Source organism: Myotis myotis, unplaced genomic scaffold, assembly GCF_014108235.1.
Source record: "Myotis myotis isolate mMyoMyo1 unplaced genomic scaffold, mMyoMyo1.p scaffold_m19_p_10, whole genome shotgun sequence".
Lineage (NCBI taxonomy): Eukaryota > Metazoa > Chordata > Mammalia > Chiroptera > Vespertilionidae > Myotis > Myotis myotis.
Window position 1 is genome coordinate 45,547,651 of NW_023416314.1, and position 20,781 is coordinate 45,568,431.

The 20,781-nt window shown below is 42.5% G+C and overlaps 1 protein-coding gene across 5 annotated transcripts in view; it reads right to left on the reverse strand.

Moving 5' to 3' along the window:
- Positions 1 to 1,854: 1,854 nt before the first annotated feature.
- The window catches only part of RIC3 (RIC3 acetylcholine receptor chaperone), a 35,367-nt gene continuing 16,440 nt past the window's right edge, over positions 1,855 to 20,781 (reverse strand). Inside the window, exons 2-7 of one of the 5 annotated variants that reach the window (XR_004970404.1) lie at positions 14,151 to 14,383; positions 13,073 to 13,145; positions 10,257 to 10,350; positions 6,614 to 6,759; positions 2,816 to 3,684; positions 1,855 to 2,149 (exon numbers count right to left, since the gene is read on the reverse strand). Coding sequence is in view for 4 of the 5 variants with exons in the window: in XM_036325280.1 (XP_036181173.1) it covers positions 3,257 to 3,684; positions 6,614 to 6,759; positions 10,257 to 10,350; positions 13,073 to 13,145; positions 14,151 to 14,383 (974 nt within the window). In the remaining variant the exon portion in view is untranslated. Of the gene's footprint in view, positions 3,685 to 6,613; positions 6,760 to 10,256; positions 10,351 to 13,072; positions 13,235 to 14,150; positions 14,384 to 20,781 lie in introns of those variants that run through there. The other 4 variants (XM_036325280.1, XM_036325281.1, XM_036325282.1 and 1 more) reach the window with 4 other exon arrangements.

Below are 20,781 nucleotides of genomic sequence, written 5' to 3' on the forward strand. Positions count from 1 at the left end.
GGACATACCTGGGAGCTTTCCCTCAGCCTGTGGCAGGCCTGAAGCCAAGCACGAGGGAGGCTGCAGTGGTGGCTGGAAGCAGACAAGGAAGGTAACGATCTGCTCCTGAGGAGGTCACAACTAAAGTCACCCATAGCCCTGGAGGGCGTCCGGTGTAACAGCCCAGAGGGATGGCGGTGAGGATGCTGTCCTGAGCGCCTACAACAGGCGACCCCTGGGACAGACAGACAGCCTTGCAAGGTGGGTATTACTCCAAATTCATAAATGCTCAGAGAAGGAATAATCTAAGGGAAAGAATAAGTTTGCCCTGTTTGTGAAAAAAAAAAAATGAGGACAGTTTAGGTGCCTTTTAGAAAGATCTGTATAGTCAAGGGAACATCATGGCTACTTCATGTTTTTTTCTCAATACTGCTGAATAGCTGAAATACTAGATTTTCATTTGGAGTATAGTCTGGGTTGAGACAGAATTTAAGAATGTGGTCATAAGGAGGAGTGGCTTATTACCCTCAGAGTTTTTCTGTAGCCACAAGCATTTCCTGTATGAACCGGGGCCCGTCTCCTTAGTTCTGCCTCTAGGAAACGGCACGAGGTTTGTACTGTTTAGTGGTCAGGACAGTCCTGGTTGAGACCTGTTTTCCTGGCGTAGTTTTTATTAGAGCTCCCTTTCCTCAGTGTCCCAGTTTGGACCACACCTTGTTTGAGTACCCCACCACCTTTTCTAGAGTTCGTGCCTCCTGCTACGGCTGCCTAATCTGAAATGACTGAAAGTACAAAAAATTTCTGGACTATAAACATATTCCTGCTAATAAACCAAGCAAGGGGTGGGCAGCAAGAGGCATCAGGAGGTCATAGCACATCTGGCAGGACCTGCTTCCATAGCCAGTTTCCCCCCAAGATTAACATTCACGTAAAGACTTGGTTATGTAACGCATTCCACAGCAGCCCCATCCATGTACCTGAACATCCACATACTTTCTCCGAGGATGCCTTCTCTTCCTTGTTCACTGGAGAAGTGCTTCCTATGCCCCCTCTGTGAAGTTTCTTGGAAGTACTTTGGCAAATATGATCTGTTTTCCTATAGATTTGGTTCCATATCTCAGTTCCAGCATAAAACCACAGCTACCGTTTACTGAGTGGTAGTCATGTAGGACTGAGGCTGTTTTACAGGCACTGGTGATGCCATTTAATACTCAGAACCACCTGGGAGACCTAGACTCTTGCTTTAGAGACAAGAGTCCAGACAGAAGGCTTAAGGAGCCGACAAGATTCCAGTCAGAACAGATGGGGATGGATTCACAACTGCCATGGCTCTGCCTGCAGAATTCACAAGCTTGAGCCCTTTTATAGTGTGCTGGAGGCCCGATGCAGGAAAATTCATGCAAGAGTAGGCCTTCCTTCCCCGGCTGCCAGCACCTGCTTCCCTCCAGCCACTGGCAGGCACCTGGGACCCCGGCTTCATCCGGAAGGATGGCCAGTCTAATTAGCATATTACCCTTTTATTATTATAGTTAGTTCATTAAATTGGATAAGGCTTCCCCCATTAAACTGAGTTTTTAAAATGTAGGAATTGAGCCTTCCATTCCCATTGAGCCTGCCTCTGAGCAGTGTCTGCCAGATGAATAAATGAGTTGAAAACTAGAAGGAAACATGCATCTCTAACATAGGAATCAGCCTAAGGCAGAAAAAGAAATTTGAAACAGGGACCCAGCACTGTCATAAATCAACCCCTGTGAATGAAGGGACATAACATAGAAAACAATATGTCGAAACAGTAGAGCACCTACATTATTTTTTACCTTGAGCATTACATCTAGATGGTTTTCAGTACATTTTAAACTGCATCTGTTAACAAATGAATCAAATGTCCCAAAGACAGATGCAATATGCTTTCTATAAACTCAATCTTCAATGACTGCTGTTCATTAACTAACAATAAGTGCCTAATAGTAGCTGAACTTAATCTTAATATGACCCCATACCTTCTGACAGCAGGCTGTGTGATTAAATATGTTCCTGGCATCTTGTGCCATATCTGCCTTTACATAATTTCTTAATTTTCAAGTCTTCCAAATTTCATGACTGGGAGTGTCCGCGGGAATGCGTCCTCTTTAAACCCTCAGGTCTACCACGGGAAATGGGTTCATTCATCCTGTCTCAAGAACACAGATGGCAGCTTTGAGATCAGGCCTGTAGTTTGGTCAAGATCCTCCCAGGCCTAACCTATTTCCTACTCCCCCAGCTCTCTCAGAGGACCCAGATGTCTGAACACAGGCAAATGAACGCCTCTTCCCCAGGCACCACTGCACTGGTTCTCCGCAGCAGACACACTCTGCAGCTTCCCTGTTGGGCTGGCACTTTGTCAACAAGTTCAGTCCTCATTTCTGTCTCAATGCATGTGGTTGGGAAACCAACTTCGCAGAGGGCACAACATCCCGAAAGAGCTTCGAGGCAAGGGCTGTCCATAAATGCATGGCTCACTCCCCTCACTGGCCTTGTGAGCATCTCACAGCAGGACCACTACCCTTGGGCAGGCTTTCCTGCAGCCTCAAGCCGTGGCTCTGCAGGGCTGGGACTAAAGTCTCCACCTAAAGCTTCCTCTGGCTGCTGGAGACCAAGAGGTGGGTTTAGCCGTTCTATTAAGCAGCACAGGGATAAAGGAAGTTAGAGATCCAGGCTGGGCCCATTTTCAGGTCAGTGTGAGTCCTCTGGCCCTTGCTGTGAGGAAGGGACTTCAGCTCAGACAGCAGAGTCCTGCTTTGGCTCCATCATCCCCCAAAACTAAATGTTCTTTTCTTGAACCCAGGGAACTACTAACCTGCTCAAGGCCCAGAGAATAAGGCATCTCAGACTCTGAAATCTTCACTCTTGCAACCTTAAGTCCTCATCATGGGTAAGCTGATGTTTTTTCACAGGTAAACCACCTGTTACTCCCAGCACGGAGTCGAACCTCTGCCTGAGTGGTCCTATCTGTAATTATGATAGAGCAAACAGTTACTCAGTGGATCAGTTCTCTGATGGAGGAAAGGCAGGGAGAGAAAGAGCAAAGCCATCTTGTGTTCCTACTCATCTCTATGATGCTGTCCAGGTGACAGGTGTGTGAGCACCAGGGAGGATACATGATATCCATGGTAGTGACCTGATTGGCTATAATATTTAAACACAGAGAATGAAGTACAGGGCCAAGGGTGAAATCTAGAGAGGAGAGCAAGGTCACCTTGAGACCAGAGTAGTGGATACTTCACCAAACTGGCTGCTTTCACTCTAAACCCTGGGGGCTCCGCTTCCTCAGTGTGTCCCCAATACACGCTCTGTCGGCACTGATGCCCAGCCCCTCATCTCTGAAGTCCTGGGGCCACGCTTCCTGGGTGGTGTCCTCCTGCTCACTGTAACTGTCTGCCATGAATCCAGCATTCTCCACCAAGACCGCGAGGTCCTCTTCGTGAAGACAGCAGGAACATGTTTCTGGCTCTGGGTCACATGAAGTAACAGAATTCTCCTCCTGGGCTCTGCCGTCAGCGGGCACTTCCCAACCCAAATGGTCTGCCTCTTCCAGCACTCCCATCCTCTCAGCTAGTGCCTCCGCAGAGGGCTCTCTGGGGTCCGGGTAATCCACCAGGATTGTTTCTTGCCTACGCTTGATGCAATCTGAAAGGTCATAAATTGGATAAGTCTCTTCAGGGTAACCTAGAGAGAAAAGCAGCACAAAGTCTTACAAAGGCTGTCTCTTCAAAATAAAGTGTCAGACTCAAAGAGGCTTCTTAGGCAGCAGCCATCCCATTCCAACAAATCCATTCAAGGAATCTCGCAGATGACTAACAGCTCTAAAGTTTCACTTCAGTAAATTCTAAGCGCCTGGCTGACTATCCAGTGCTCTCTGAAATTCAAACCCCTTCAGATGGAAATCCCTTAAGTGCAGGGGGCTTGCGGCAGAGGGTGAGTCTCACACCTCCAGCTTCTGCAGTAGCATGAAGATTAAACAAACAACAGGAGCCTTCAGTAGAAAAAAGAAAGGACCCAACACCAGATGGAGAGAGCACAGCTTAAGGCTAATGTTTATAATTTCTATTTGGACCCATTTCCAAATCTTCCCGGGGGTGGAGGGTAGAGTGGAAGGAAGGAATGCTAAACTCAGAAAAATACACCAGGAAGCCTTTTACTATTGAAATGGCTGGCAAGTGTCAGAACAGAGAAATGCTTTAGCGAGACAGGCCCAAAATCCCGAAGGACAGCGCTGCGTTTTCAGAAGACAGGATTCCCGTTGGTGGCTTCTTCATCTTCACAAAATGGAACAAAAGAATACAACAAACTGGTAAACAAAATGAGTAACACTGGTACTGAAGCCCAGCTAGATAATGAGGGAAGAGAAAGTGTTGCCAAATTAAAGAGTGAAATGAAATCAATCTGTGTCAGCCTGAGCAGCAGATGGGCCGTGCTGGAGCCCACGCCCGTGCTGGCAGCAGCAGCGTGCTCGCTGCTCAGTGTGGCGAAGCTGGGGGATCCAAAACCCATGTGCACGTTACAGTAATCAGTAGAGTCAACCAAACGCAAACCACTTCTGCCTACAAATTCTGAAAAGCAGGGGTTCTTTTTGGTATGTGTAGAGTATGGAGATATTTCTTTTTACATTTACTGTTTGTTTTTCTCATTATAAAAGTCATAGGGACTCATTGTGGAAAATTTGAAAAAATACAAGTTTTGGAAAGAAAACAAATTATCTAGAATCCCACCACTGATAATAATTTGTTGTATTACTTCTGGCTTTTTACCATATATAAGCATGTGTGTGTGTGTATGGTTTAAAAAAAAAATATATATACACACACACACACACACACACACACACACACACACATACTAGAGGCCCGGTGCACAAAAATTTGTGCACTCGGGGGAGGCGGGGGGTCCCTCAGCCCGGCCTGTGCCCTCTCGCAGTCTGGGACCCCTCAGGGGATGACCACCTGCTGGCTTAGGCCCGCTCCCCGGGGGATTGGGCCTAAGATGGCAATCAGACATCCCTCTGGCAGCCCGGCAGTCCTTGGGGGATGCCCACTTGCCAGTGGGGAGCAGGCCTAAACTGCAGTCAGACATCCTTAGCGCTGCTGAGGAGGCAGGAGAGGCTCCCACCACCACTGCTGTACTGGCAGCCATCAGCCTGGCTTGTGGCTGAGCAGAGCTCCTCCCATGTGAGAGCGCCCTGACCACCAGAGGGCAGCTTCTGCATTGAGCATCTGCCCCCTGGTGGTCAGTGTGTGTCATAGTGACCAGTCATTCCCAGTCCTTATGCTGTTAGGGTCAGTTTGCATATTACCCACTTACTATATAGGATAGAGGCCTGGTGCATGGGTGGGGGCCAGCTGGTTTGCCCTGAAGGGTGTCCCGGATCAGGGTGGGGGTCCCGCTTGGGTGCTTGGCCAGCCTGGATGAGGCGATGATGGCTGTTTGCAGCTGGTCACACCCCCTTCAGGGTGGGGGTCCCCACTGGGGTGCCTGGCCAGCCTGGATGACGGGATGATGGCTGTATGCAGCTGGTCACACCCCCTTCAGGGTGGGGGTCCCCACTGGGGTGCCTGGCCAGTCTGGATGATGGGCTGATGGCTGTTTGCAGCTGGTCACACCCCCTTCAGGGTGGGGGTGCCCACTGGGGTGCCTGGCCAGTCTGGGTGAGGGGCTGAGGGCTGTTTTCAGGCTGGTGGGCGACTGAAGCTCCCAGCCTCTCCTTTTTTCTTTTTTTTTAATTCTGGGATTTATTTACTTTCTATGGCTGTCACTGGAGCTGAGAGCCGGCTCCAGCTCTGAGGCCATTGCCAGCTGAAAGCAGGTATCTGGGGTTTGTTTAGGTTCTATAATTGCAACATAGTTGCATCCAGAGCTCAGAGCCCAGCAGCGGCAGGCAGGGAACCTTGGCTTCCTCCGTCACTGGAGCAAGTAAGCCTCCTGTTCGCTTCAGCTGCCTGGCTGCCAACCGCCATCTTGGCTGGCAGTTAATTTGCATATCTCGCTGATTAGCCAATGGGAAGGGTACCAAAGTTACGGTTAATTACCATGTTTCTCTATTATTAGATAGGATGGTTTTTAAAAAATATATATATATGGTTTTAAAAAAAAAAAGGGATCACCCTGTATATAAAATGTTATACCTGATTTTTTTCATTCAACATTATTTCGTGAGCATTTCTCCATGTCAGCAGTCTTTTAAAGCTGGCTGCACAATATCCCCTCACACAGCTACAGAACTGATCTGACTTACCCTGCCTCTTCTGGAGACCCTTAGATTCCTTCCAACTTTCCCTTATAAGTAACATAGCAGTTAAGATCTCTGAATATAAATCCATGTCTACTTCCCTATTTTGTTAAGATACACTTACAAAAATATGAAAACTAAGCCACCGGCAGGAGGAGGGAATTAGCTGCAAAGGGTGATGGAAATGTTCTATATCATGGTTATGGTGTAATTACACACCTCTACACATCTGTCAAAACTCACCCAACCATACCCTTAAAATTGGTGAATTTTATTATATATACATTATACTTCAGTAATAAAGCTGATTAAAAATAATTAACATCTCTTTGCTGGGCTGACAGCTAACAGAGAAAGGGGAAGACACTTTACCTTCCCAGTCCTCCATGTAAGGGGCCTCCTCAGCCTCTTGCTCTGGAGTGGGCCTGTCAGTGAACCTTCCTTTCTTCATGACCCTGGTGATTTCTTGGAGCTGATACAGGAGCTGTTTTTCTTGGTCAGAAGTCACAGTCTGTGCTCTGCTTAGAAATATCAGACAATCCAGCCACTTAGTGGTAAATACTCCTTGGCAATGAACATAAATATCACTATGATCTGTCTGGATTCTAGAAGTGGAGCAGCAGCAGATAATTCTAGGAACTGATTCTAGAGCAGCATAGCTGGTAACTACACATATCAATTCAACGGTTTGATTTTATATACGGGAAAACTAAGGCCCAGAATAGATCAAGGTATTGCGCAAGGTCCCACATGAGTTATGTCAATGCTGGGACCAGACCCCAGATAGCTCAGCTTTTGGTTCAATATTTTTTCAGTGCACCTCACTGTTACTTAATAACACTCCATTTACTGCAAGCTACTGTTGTCTGACGCAAGGTCATCAAAAGAAAAGCTGCTGGGACATCAGCCTCGACTAGGGGAAAATGTGCTACTAGGCCAGTGATGGTGAACCTATGACACGTGTGTCAGAGGTGACACGCAAACTCATTTTTTTGGTTGATTTTTCTTTGTTAAATGGCATTTAAATATATAAAATAAATATCAAAAATATAAGTCTTTGTTTTACTATGGTTGCAAAGATCAAAAATTTCTATATGTGACATGGCACCAGAGTTAAGTTAGGGTTTTTCAAAATGCTGACACGCTGAGCTCAAAAGGTTCACCATCACTGTACTAGGCCATCCCTACAATCACCAGGCTGCATATACTTGTGCAGATACATCGCAAAATTCCAGAGCTGGATCATTCTGACAAATCAATTATCTAGACCACAGACACTGGGGGAACTGAGACCCTCAAGAGGGAAATTATACATTTCTATTGCTAGTTAATGTCAGCACTTTAAAACTAATGTCTCCTGACTTCTGAAAGCACTCGGTGCAACTCTTAAAGCACAGTGCTCAAGTTCCACAGTTTAGAAAACCTGGGTGTGAGTCCCAACTTCACTGGTGGCTCTGGAAAAATGTCTGCAAGAATAAGATGGGCTCAAGGAAAACGGTAGGAGCATTTTATTTTTTGAGAAGGAAGCACTGCATCACACTCATAGGCAGGCAAGGCCCTACAGAGAAGGCTGAGAACTGTCTGCTTTGCTACAAGCTTTAACTAGCGGCAGGATTTAACCGAGGCTACTTCTTTTCTTAAAAGCCCCAAAGCATTAAAAATCAGCATAGCACTAACGAAGGAAAAATAATACCTTCTGAACAGCCTCCCATGGAGGTGTCCTCTATGTTTCTAATCAGCCAGTGGGAGCCAGCATTCCTTGTTATGCTCAGCCTAACAAACGTTATCCTTAATGACCAATAAGGAAAAAGAACAGTGTTTCCTCCCTCCAATGTGAAGGTGGTAACTGAGGCAAATAAAGGTGCATTTCTGCAGCCCTCGGTGGGAGGAAAACAACACCAGGGCTCCAGTTCTTCCACACGAATGGCCTCACAGCCTGAACTGAGGAAGCTTGTCTGTTCTACATTCAGCTAAATGTATTGGGCCTCTTGGATCGCATCAGTACAGGAGCTTGACTCGCCACAACTGCTCATCTGCTCTACATAACCCCCAATTCTTACAATGACCACTTTGGGGGGGGGCTTCTGGGGCATCCAGGTCACCCCCACCTACAAGAGCCTGTGTGTTCATCACAAAGCTCTTGCTCTTGGCTGCACATGCTACTTCTCTGGACTGTACTCAATGTATTTTGATTCTTACTGAGTGAAACAGCTGGATTGTTTCTCTTTTTGTTTGTTAATCCTCACCTGAGGATATTCTCCCACTGATTTTTAGAGAGAGTGGAAAGGAGGGGGAGAGACAGAGAAACATCGATGTAAGAGAGACACATCGATTGACTGCCTCCCACACGAGCCCTCATCAGAGCCAGGGATCGAGCCTGCAACCAAGGTACGCGCCCTTGGCTGAAATTGAACCTGGGACCCTTCAGTCCAAGGGCTAACACTCTATCCACTGAGCCAAACCGGCTAGGGCTGGATTCTGTCTCTTAACTAATGAAAAACCAGAACCTTAAATAAAAGAGGAATGGCTAGCAGAGGCAGAAACAGACAAGAGCAGCTTTCTCAGAGAATTCCAAACTAAAGCATCTCTTTCATTTCTGAACAGGTCTATTAATATTGCCCATGTCATGCATTAGGCAATTCATCATGGCCCACCTTACACCTTCTGAATTTACCACAACGAAGATTTTCAGAGATTCCTTGTTGTCTCACCTTGGTTTACTCCTGGAAGGCAGTGGTAACTATGACTGTATAGGCAAGTGCCGTGAACACTGTTAAGTGCTCATGTGTTTGGTTGCTCCCTGTTTCCTCACAGTCCATTTTCTCCACCTCCCTGAAATCTGGCTTCCATTCCGTCATTTTACCAAAATTTGCATCATCAATGACCACTTTACTCTCAAGTCCAAAAGTCTTTTTCTCACATTTCATTCTTCTTAACTTCTCTGTACTGTGGAACCATCCTCTTGAAATGCCCTCTCCCTTGTCTACTGAGACATGTATTCCTCCCATTTCTTTAACCATTCTTCTTACCTCTAATCATGGCTCACTTTCCTCCTCCCAATTCCTGAAACATGGTTGTCATGAAGACTCAATCCTAGGGCCCTCATTTCTCTACTCTTACAAACGGCCTCAGAAAGCTGACCCAGTATCAGATTAAACCACCACCTCTACGAAGATGATGTCCAAACTCTACACCTGCTCTTGACTTTTCACACAAAGCCAGTCTCATTATTCGTTATCCCCTTGGAGGTCTTGCCACTACATCGAAGTTGACCTTAAATTCACCCTTCCAACCCAGGTCCTAGTTGGGCCAAATTAAGGAATTTCATGGAGGAAAAAAAGAAATCACAGGCTGTATCAGGATTCCTTGGTTACAAGCAACCAATCTTCCAATAAATTGGCTCCTTGTATTTGGAGGAGGTAGCAGATTTTGGAGGAGGTAGCAGAATTTATTGGGAGAATGTGGGATAGCTCACAATATGAGAAGAATTGCTGAAGATCCAGGATTCAGGAAGGTGGGAGGCAGAGCAGCTCGAGGGATTAGGGAGCAGGAGCAAATGGATAATCTCTTTAGGGACTGCTGCCAGGGTGAGTTAATATGAAAAGCTTTCAGATCAGGTTCCACTGGGTTCAAGATCCAGTTTCAGACGAAAGTACACTTGGCCCAACTTGGGTCCTGTATATACCACTGAATCCATCACTGCAGCCAAGGAGATGAAGCGTGGTGATTGGCCAGGGACCACATGGCCACCCTTGAAGGGGAGGTGAGGGGTGGAAGGGCTTCACCCTGACCTTCACACTCACTCTCAATAATGTGCATAACACTGAACATATGCTCTTGAAAACGGAGATTGCTTAACAGCATGAAAATGGAAACGTTTCGTGAGAAGTAACATGCAAATGCCAAATAAGTTGACAACTATATAAAATGAAAGTAAGTGGCCTTGAAATCAAAGAAGAGAAAAATCTTGAATTGATTCTCTAAATGGGAAATAGTCTGAATCCTGAAAACCTACCTTTCACCATTAGGTCCCACTCTATTAATTAATTTTTCCATGGCTTCCTCTGTCTCCTTGAGTTTTTCTTGCAGTTGAACAAGCTCAAAATTGGCTGAAAAACAAGCACTGATCTAAGAATCATCACACACAACTCCCTAAGCTCTTTTCTGAGACATGGCTGGCTGTGACACTCTACGTAATGCAGGCTGGTCCTGAGGCTCAGGGAAGAGACTTAAGAGTTTCTCCAGCTAATCCAATCAGGATACAAAGGTGCTATGGTTTGGGCGCCAAGATCTAAAGGATACATGTTTAGTGAGTGATGAACAAATCACTCTTACGCACAGAAATACAGTAGGACCAGCTAAGAAAATACCTAGGACTGAAAAATATACCCCTATAGTCACTCAAGAAGAAATTTGAAGAAGATAAACATACCCTTTTTCCTGTGTTTTTTTTTTAAATTAAAATATAGTTAATATATACATTATATTAGTTTCAAGTGTGTAATGTTGTTATTCTACATTAACATACCCAACGAAGTGATCACCATTCTGTCATTATACCAGGTAAGTATATTATTGACTGTATTCCTTATGCTATACATTACATCCCCATTACTTTTTTTATTTTATAACTAGAATTTTGTACCTCTTATTCACCTTTACCTTTTCTTCCTTTTTCCTATCCCCTTCCCCTCTGGAAATCATCAGTTTTTTTCTCTATGTCTATGAAACTGTTTCTGTTTTGCATTGTTTGTTCATTTGCTTTGTTTTTTATATTCCACATATAAGTGAAATCCAATATAATAAAAGCATAGTATGCAAATTGTCCTCTCCACTGGGAGGTTGTCTGGGAGTTCAACCAGTGGGCGGGGCCGGCCAGGGGAAGGGAGGGAGGCCCCGGCAGGCAGCCGCTCCTTCTCATGAATTTCGTGCACTGGGCCTCTAGTCTATATATAGTTATTTGTCTTGCTCTGTCTGACTTATTTCACTTAGCATAACACCCTCTAGTTCCATCCATGTTATCTCAAATGGCAAGATTTCAGTCTATGTTGTGGCTGTGTAATATTCCATTGAATATATGTGCCACATCTTGATCCATTCATCTATCTACCCATGGACGCTTAGGTTGCTGCCATACTTGGCTATTCTAATCTAAATGATGCTCAAGGGTAAAGTACAAAACATATAAGGCACTTTAGAAAACTAAGTGAAATGAGCAGTAGTTCACCTGCACATGAGGTTACAAACCCATCCAGAAGTAACAGTTTAAATTTCATGCTTCCTCAATAGAGGAAATCTTGAGACCTCTCTGCCCAAGATTTTCTGTCCCAGTCATATGGAGTGAAATGGTGTAACCCTGCCTCCCGTAGTAGTTTCCTCAACTAACGTTAAGACCCTAAAAGTAGACCAGAAAAAATAAATCACCCATCAGTACATGAAATGAACTTTAAGGCAGTAGGAAAACAAAATGATGTTCATTATGTAGATAATCTAGTTTTTCTGTGTCATACCCAGTGCTATCCTCTACCCAGATGTATTCAAAGGGTTACTGCAGACGTAGTGTTTCAAAGGCCTTTTAATACTTCTGGACCACATTCTTATTCATGCAGTTAACATCTATAAAGTGGAGGACTGTGCTACATAAATGCTTAAGTTATTTTTATTTCCTGCATGATTTGAAATTGAAGGATAAGGAGCTGATATAACTGCTACTACATTATAAAACAGCTGCTCTTAGAATTCATTTTATTTACTTCTTTCTGTTTTAAATGGTTATGTGACAGGATACAGAATTTGCTACTCGAATTTAAAGAGTCCACAAATCTTTTAAAAATTATTTTACTGACGCATTTACCATCACTGTTAAACATTATCTCAATTAAGAACACAGCATCTTTCTTAAAGAAGTCCCTGAATATTTAAGATTTCTAAAAAGGATGCAGAGTGTGACTGAAATATTTATTTCCACAGAGAATGCGGAATAAATACGGAAAGCAATAATGGCCGAGGGCAGATGCTTCTGTGGTCCAGCCTCACCTCATTTGGCTGATGTCTTTGTTTTAAAAACCTCTGATGAGGCTTCAAGATCCACTGGATAAAGCAATCTGGCCTCAAAGACCTTCAACAATATGGCTTAACTTCCCTACTCTTTAGACCTTCTTCCCCACAGCTGCCCTATGCTAGGCTGTCTCATCCAAGCCATCCCCTCTAGCTGGCAGGCCTCCTCCACAGACACCCAGCTAGACATGATTTCCTATAAGGCTTTTATAAGATCCCTTCTGTCTAGGTAGTCCACTTTGCACAAGTTATTTTTCCTGACATCCATCCTAGACTATAAATTTTTAGAGGGAGAGCTATGCCATATACATTGCATTTCCCCAGAGAGCACAGAATATTCTAGTTGGTAGTGAACATTTGATGATCATGTTTCAAGAGCCAGAAGAGTTAAATTCTGTCCCTGGATCTAATAGCTGACTTTGGCAATGACTTGATCTCTGCCTTGCTTTTCCTCTCTGTGAAATAAGGATATTTGCTACCAATATTCTGAAGTCTGGACATGAGAAGGAACGCATTCCAAATGTGAAATATTAATTTACTAACATAAAAAAGTGAACTCATAGTTTTGTACTTTTTGTAACTATCTTTCCCTTTAAAGCCAACGTCAATATGGAAACTTTCAGGAACTCTCAGAGCTAAGGTAAAAAATGGCATCAGATTAATTTGGGACAACTTTTGAGAAATGCTTTTAGGACATACCCAGATTGTCCGTCTGGCTGCATTACAGCTGTCTGACTCAGTCAGACTTGTGACCATTCTGAAAGGGGCACTTACTAATTTTCCTGTAGGTGTCTCCAGGTGTGGCGGTAGAGCATTTCCGGTCCGCTGCAGTTTTCCCCTTTGAAAGCTGAGAAGTGAAGGAGGTACAGCACATCAACAGCAGCTCAGAACCTCAAAGTCACGGAACCCCTCATATAAAGTGAAAAAAGAAAAAGGCTGGGAGACAAAAATTAAGTCAGAAATCCACTTGAATAGCAACATTAGATAAATATCTAAAAAAACCCCAACAAAGCAAAACAAAAACAACAACAATAAAAACAAAAAACAATAGCTTTCCAAGTAAAATATTAGCAAGGCACACGGAAAAAGTATCTCTCTACCGGTCATCTGCCTTGGCCACGCTCACCTAACACTCACCTCAGGCTGTCTGCAGAATTTCTGGGCTAGGAGGAGCTCGCCTCTTCCTCTAGTTAGAAGGGCAAAGTAAAACTCTTCCCCCAGCGAGGCCCATGGCCTGCCAAAGCTGGGCTGGAGGTGGAACTTAAATTAGCAGTCTACTTATAAAGGACCCAAACCATGTCTCCCCAGAACTAAGAAATATCAGGCTTAGTTTCAGGATATGACAGTTCTGTTTGAGAAGAATTACTGAAGACGATGTTGAGAAACAGCACTTCATACTCCAGGGAGAAGAAGGACAAAGTGTTGTTGGTATAGTCATCACCTGGCCTCATAGTGGCTACCTGAAAACCCCTGAGCCAATCCTAACAACAAAGCTCTTCTTAGAGCAGCTTTATGCCTTTTCAGCTTGCAAATATGCCCAGTCAAGCGCTTTTAACTTTATTGCTAACTGGATTAGCAAGTAGAAGATCCAGGCTCAAGTCCTGGTTCTGCAGTTTCCGTTGTGAATTTTGGAGAAATCATTTAAGCTCTGAGTGAAGATTTTCTCATCTGTAAAACTGAGGATAGGACAACACCTACCCTAAATACCTTATGAAGAGGAGGCAAGGTTTAAAGAGATATTAGATTTGAAAAAGGGTTATGAACTGTAAAGGGTTTTAATACTGACAATGACTTTTATTACGATAATATTAGATTGTCATTGATATAATAGGACCAAGATGATTCCACTTACCTTAAATAGAATGTACAGTATGTATAAAAATATCCCAAAGCCATAGATTGGAATAATCTGCCCCATCAAGCCTCTTCCACTTCCTCCTCCTCCTCCTCCAGTGCCTCCACCTGATCCTTTGGCCTTTGCAAAGGCCTCTGCAAGGTGAGACCTCTGGGTGCGAGCTGTAGGGGCCTGGCCATCTAAGGGTGCTTGGTGATGATGCATCATAGGTGGAAATCGGCCCAATTTTCCTGAGAAAATAAATTCATCAGTCTTTATTTCTTCTACTATTTTAAATATGGCTGTTATGAAAACACCTAATGCATTGAGGTACAAATAATAGACGCCAACTCAAACAAGTCTAAGAAAAAACGGGAACTTGGTTATAAGGACATAGAGGCATCACACCGATAATATGATGTGGCAATCTCTAGCTGTTCACCAAACCCATCTTTCCCTTCCTTTTGGGTCCACAGCTAGACAGTTTTCAGTTTACCATACGGTTAAATGTGGCCACGTGACTGAGTTCCAGCCAAGGGAATGTGAGGGATATGAGCTAGTTCAAGGCCTGGCCTATACAACTTCCCATGTATTAACCTCCAAGTTCATTTCCCTTCAGCTGGATGCTGGCACCTAGGGAAACCTTGGAAGTCATGTGACCATGAAAACGGCAGAACCTCCATCAACGTGGACTCCTAGACACCTGCGTGGTACAGAGCCTTCCACCAACTTAGAAATAACTTCCCAGTGGGTTAGGGCAACTGTATACTTTGGAGTATGTTACAGCAGTTAACCACCCCTAACTAGCACAGATGATGCAATCTGGTCTCAGAAGAGAATAGACCTAGAAACTGGAAATCCATCAGGATGTAGGACAGCTACTCTCACATTCTATCTCATCTTTCTCCCTCTCTATGGGCCACAAGGCTTTTTTTTTCTGTTTCTCTGTGAATATCTTCTTCATTCTTTCTCTGCAGACCATTTCTTTAGCTTCTCTAGGAACATGGGAGAAGATGGTTATCCCAAAACCCCTCATTTGCATGTTTTTAAAGAGGCCAGCAGAGAGTGGACCTAATTCCAAATTCCTGAAGGGAGATGAATACTCAGCTAGTGTAGGTATGCATCCCTTTCTAGTCAGCCGTAGCTGAACAGGCAGGATTCATGTAGTACAAACAGAGTGAAAGGAGTTCTTCCCTGTGAGTGAGAGCAGGGCTTACAGAAAGGGGAGTGTATCAGTTTTCTTGCATTTATTTTCCTCCATCAGAAGCAGCCAAACATTAACATCAACTGCCAAACCTCCTGAGAGCCAGAGGTGAGAAAGGAAAGGCATCTCTTCAAAAGGCCATGTAAACAGGCTCGTGTGGTAAAACCACAGGGAGATAAAATCATAAAGCAGAGAACACTAGAGAGCAGAAAGACTCCATAAACCAGACCCTAAAAATACAAACTGTACAGTGAAAAACGTTACATTCAACAAAATTATAGATTTCTGTTCAATAAAGAATACCATGAACAGAGTTAAGATAGATGACAAGGAAAAGCTTTTGCAACATCTAAAATTGACAAGGGATTAAAATACTAGAATAGACAATAAATTTCTACAATTAAATATGAACATCACAAGGACCCCAAGAGAAAAATGGGAACTCGCAGAAAGAAAAGCTTAAAAGATTTTTAAAAATAATACATTAAAAGATGACCAAAGTAAAACCACTGAGTAAAATATAAATTATATATTATAGAAAAATATAAATGAGACAGCCCTCCTACCTGTCAGAAGGAAAAAAATTAGAATGGTGGGTAATGGTAAAGATTGGCAAAGATGTCAGGAGGCAAGAACTCTTACGTGCTGTGTGGTGAGTGTAAATTGACACAGCCATTCTGCCAAGTGATCTGGCTGTACTTAGTGACATTACGTATGTCTATACTCTATGATCCAGTGATCCCACTCTGGTGCATAAATTCCAGAGAAATTCTCAAATAAGGCTTTCTATAACCCAATTTGAATGTTAGACTTTATAGACATGTGTGAGAATGTTTGCTGTGATGATCTTATAGATGCCCAGCTTCATTTCCCTAGTGATGAGCCTCCTTGGAGTTTCTTCAGCCCAGGAGCACAACTTGCTTTACAGCCAGGTACAAACATTTTACACTGTAACCAAATGTTTGTGAAGCATTTTCCTGTGCCTCATCTCTTTTGATCCTCACAGAAGTCCTGGAGTAGGTAGATAGGAGACTTGGTAGAATCCTATTTTCTTTTCATTAGCCGTAAAATGGAGATTTAGAAAGTTTAGAAACTTGACCTGACTGAAAAGAAGTAAGAAATGGTGGAACTTGAAAATGACTTCAGGTTTTCTCACTGTGCAGAATATAGTCAAACACTGCTACAGTTAAATATTTTGCCCTTTTTTCTCCCTGCATGATCTATAATAATAATCTGCTTCATGTTGATATTTACTGCTGTGTTGCTGACAATTACCTGAAAGAGAAGTTGGGGTGCTTCACTGGGCTGGAAAAAGTTTAGCTAAATCACAAAGCAGATCTAATTAAGCAAGTTTATTCTATATCTATAAAAGGCTAAGTTGATTTGCGCATGTGCGATACATATAAAGCTCTTGCTGGCACCAATCACGTGTGTTTCGATCTGTCATTGTCGATCGTGAATTTGGTTGACACTTCTATTATAGAGAAAGGGCGAATAGTGATATTAAAATATTTCTTCTAATTAATTTCCTTTCAATGTTTATGAATCCGTGCACCAGGACACTAGTATTGTAATAACTATGTATGGTGCCAGGTGGGTACTGGAAATGTCGGGGGGGGGGGGGGAGACACGAGACACTTTGTCAAGTAAATGATTATCTAACCACTATGCTATGCACCTGAAACTAGTACAAAATAATGTTAAATGTTACTGTTACTGAAAAATAAACTTTTTTTTAAAATATATTTTATTGATTTTTTACAGAGAGGAAGGGAGAGAGATAGAGAGTTAGAAACATCGATGAGAGAGAAACATCGATCAGTTGCCTCCTGCACATCTCCCACCGGGGATATGCCCGCAACCCAGGTACATGCCCTTGACCGGAATCGAACCTGGGACCTTTCAGTCTGCAGGCCGACGCTCTATCCACTGAGTCAAACCGGTTACAGCTGAAAAATAAACTTTAAAAAAGGGTATCCAGTCTTTTTTAATAAATGGTATGGGGACAACCAGATATCCACACACAAAAGGATGAAGTTAGGCCACTAATTCATTCACACCATATTAAATTTAAAAATGAACTCAAAATGGATTAAAAACCTCAATCTAAGAGCTAAAATTACAAAACTCTTAGAAGGAAACAGATATAACCATCATGAACTTGGATTAGACCAGGGGTCCTCAAACTATGGCCCACAGAAAACATTTATCCGGCCCACCGGGTGTTTTTGCGGCCACTGCCTGTTGCTTAGCAGCCGACTCGTCCCAGGCCCGCAGTGCGCATGTGTGGAATGTGGCGCCCGCACTCTCCAACTCCCCTCCTTCTCTCTGTCTCGGGTGTGATCAGACAAGTCACAAGCTTGCCTGTGTAGAGCCTGCTGCTGCCTGAGGACTGAGGTAAGAACAAGTTAGGATTTATTTTTTTTTGAAGTTAGGAGGTCTATTTTTTTTTTAATTTTGCAGTGAGTAGGGCCTTTTTTTTGAAGTTAGGAGAGCCTTTTTCCAGAATGAAACATCTGAAATCTCCAACCAGATCTAGACTAACTGATGCACACTTGCATCACTTGTTACGACTAGCAGTGACAAATATGGAACCAGACACTGACTATCTCATTAGCCAAAAGCAGGCCCATAGTTCCCATTGAAATACTGGTAAGTTTGTTGATTTAACTTTACTTGTTCTTCATTTTAAATATTGTATGTGTTCCTGTTCTGTTTTTTTACTTCAAAATAAGATCTGTGCAGTGTGCATAGGAATTTGTTCATAGTTTTTTTTTAAACTATAGTCCGGCCCTCCAACGGTCTGAGGGACAGTGAACTAGCCCCCTGTTTAAAAAGTTTGAGGACCCCTGGATTAGACAATAGTTTTTCAGATACGACACCAAGCACAAGCAGCCAAAGAAAATAGGTAAACTGGATGTCATCAAATTGTAAAACTTGTGTGCTACAAAGGACACCATCAAGAAACTTAAGACAACCCATTAAATGGGAGAAAATATTTGCAAATCATATATCTGATAAAGGTCTAATACCCAAAATATATAAAGAACTCCTACCACTCAACAATAATAACCTATTTAAAAATGGTCAACGGCTCGTAATTGACATTTCTCCAAAACATATAAAAGGCCAATAAGCACATGAAAAGATGTTCAACATCACTACCCATCACAGAAATGTATATTAAACCCACAATGAAATACCACTTTATACCCACTAGGATGCTATAATAAAAAAGACAGATAATAAAAGTATTGAGAAATATGTCCTTGGGCAAGGGAAACAAAAGAAAAAATAAACGGGACTATATCAAACTAAAAAGTTTTTGCATAGCAAAGGAAATAGCTAACTGAAAAGACAACCTACTGCATGGGAGAAGGTATTTACCAATGAAACATCTCATAAGGGGTTAATATCCAAAATTTATAAAGAACTCATACAACTCAACACCAAAAAAACCTAACAACCCAATTAAAAAATGGGCAGAGGATTGGAATACTTTTCCAAGGAAGGCATACAGATATCCAAGAGACATATTAATGCTCAACATCACTAAATCATTAGAGAAATGCAAATGAAAACCACAATATCAGAGATATCACCTACACAACTTTCAGAATGGCTATTATCAATAAATCAACAAACAAGTTTTGGCAAGGATGTGGATAAAAGGGAACCCTTGTGCCCTGTTGATGGGAATGCAGATTGGTGCAGCCACTATGGAAAACAGTATGGGAGGTTCCTCAAAAAATAAAAAATGGTATTGCTTTATGACCCAGCAATTCCACTTCTGGGTATATACTAGCATATACAAAGAAACCCAAAACACTAATCTAAAAATATATAAGCACCCTAGGTTCATTGTGGCATTATTTACAATAGCCAAGGTATGAAAGTAACTCAAGTGCCCATTAATAGATAATTGGATAAGGAAGATGTGATACATATATACAATGGGATATGACTTGACCATCAAAAAGAATGAACCTGCTCTGATTGGTATGGCTCAGTTGGTTGGGCATCATCCTGTGCATCAAAAGGTTGACAGTTTGATTCCTCGTCAGGGCACGAGCCCAGGTTTCCAGCTTGATCTCGGGTAGGGGATGTGCAGGAGGCAGATGATGGATGTTTCTCTCTTTCTCTTCCTCTCCCTTCTTCTCTCTCTAAAAATCAATTTAAAAATCTTAAAAAATGAAATCTTACAATTTGCAACAGCATGGATGGACCTAGAGGGTATTATGCTAAGTGAAATAAGTCAAAGACAAATACCATATGATTTCACTTATCTGTGGAATCTAAAGGACAAAAGAAATGAATAAAAAAAATACATACAGACTCACAGATGCAGAAAACAAATTGATGGTTGCCAGAATATGCTCACACAAAAACTTGTATACAAATGTTCATAGTAGCATTACTTAAAATAACCAGATGTCCATCAAATGACAAATGGATAAACAAAATATGTATATCCATACACTAAAAATTATTTGGCCATAAAAAGAAAGGAAGTATGATAATGCTACAATATGGGTGAACTTTGAAAACATTATGCTACATGAAAAAAAACAAAAAACCAGTCACGCAAGACCACGTATTATATGATTCCATTAATATGAAGAGTCCAGAATAGGCAAACCTATAGAGACAGGAACTAGATTAGTGGCTTCTTAGGGCTGGGGTGGGGGGAGAATGATAAAATGTTCTGAAATTGATTGTGGAGATGGTTGCACAACTCTGTGACTTTATTAAAAATCATGAACTGTACACTTTAATAGGTAAATTGCATGGTATGTGAATTATATTTCAACAAAGCTATTTTTTAAAGTCATCTAGTCTAACCACCTGTGTTCCACATCCTTACTTCCCTTAAGTGGTGGTCTTGAATTTGCTGAATCCCATCCAACAGGAAACTCAGTACTTCCCCCAGGACACTCATGCCACCTCTATACAGCTCAGACTGTTAGAACTGTCTTGAGTTAATGAATGAGGAAAGGGTGTAAGGAAGGAAGTACATTACAGGATTTCAAAAAGCAACACTGACTGAATCACGATGTGTCAAGAAACAGAACAACATGATTAAGAAAGAAAATGAAGAGTGGATTCAAAGAGGAGCTGAAAAAAAATAGAAAACAATGTTTATATGTCTATCATCTCAAATGAAACTCATCGTCACCTTCCAAAACCTGTTCTTCTCCTGTATTTCTTTTCTTTGTGGAGTCATTCTTTCAGATCTTTAAGCTTGAGACCTATATATAACCTCTACCACCTGTGACCAAGGGTATACCTGAAATGGCAGGCTCAAGTCAGAATGTTCAATTTGGAAGAGATTTTTCTTTTTGTAAAGTTAACTCTCCTCAACAGGGAGCAACCTCAACTCTTCAGTCTTGGTGCCACCATGTTTCTCGGAACTTAAGAGCCCAGAATGTTTAAAAAGTCCATGAC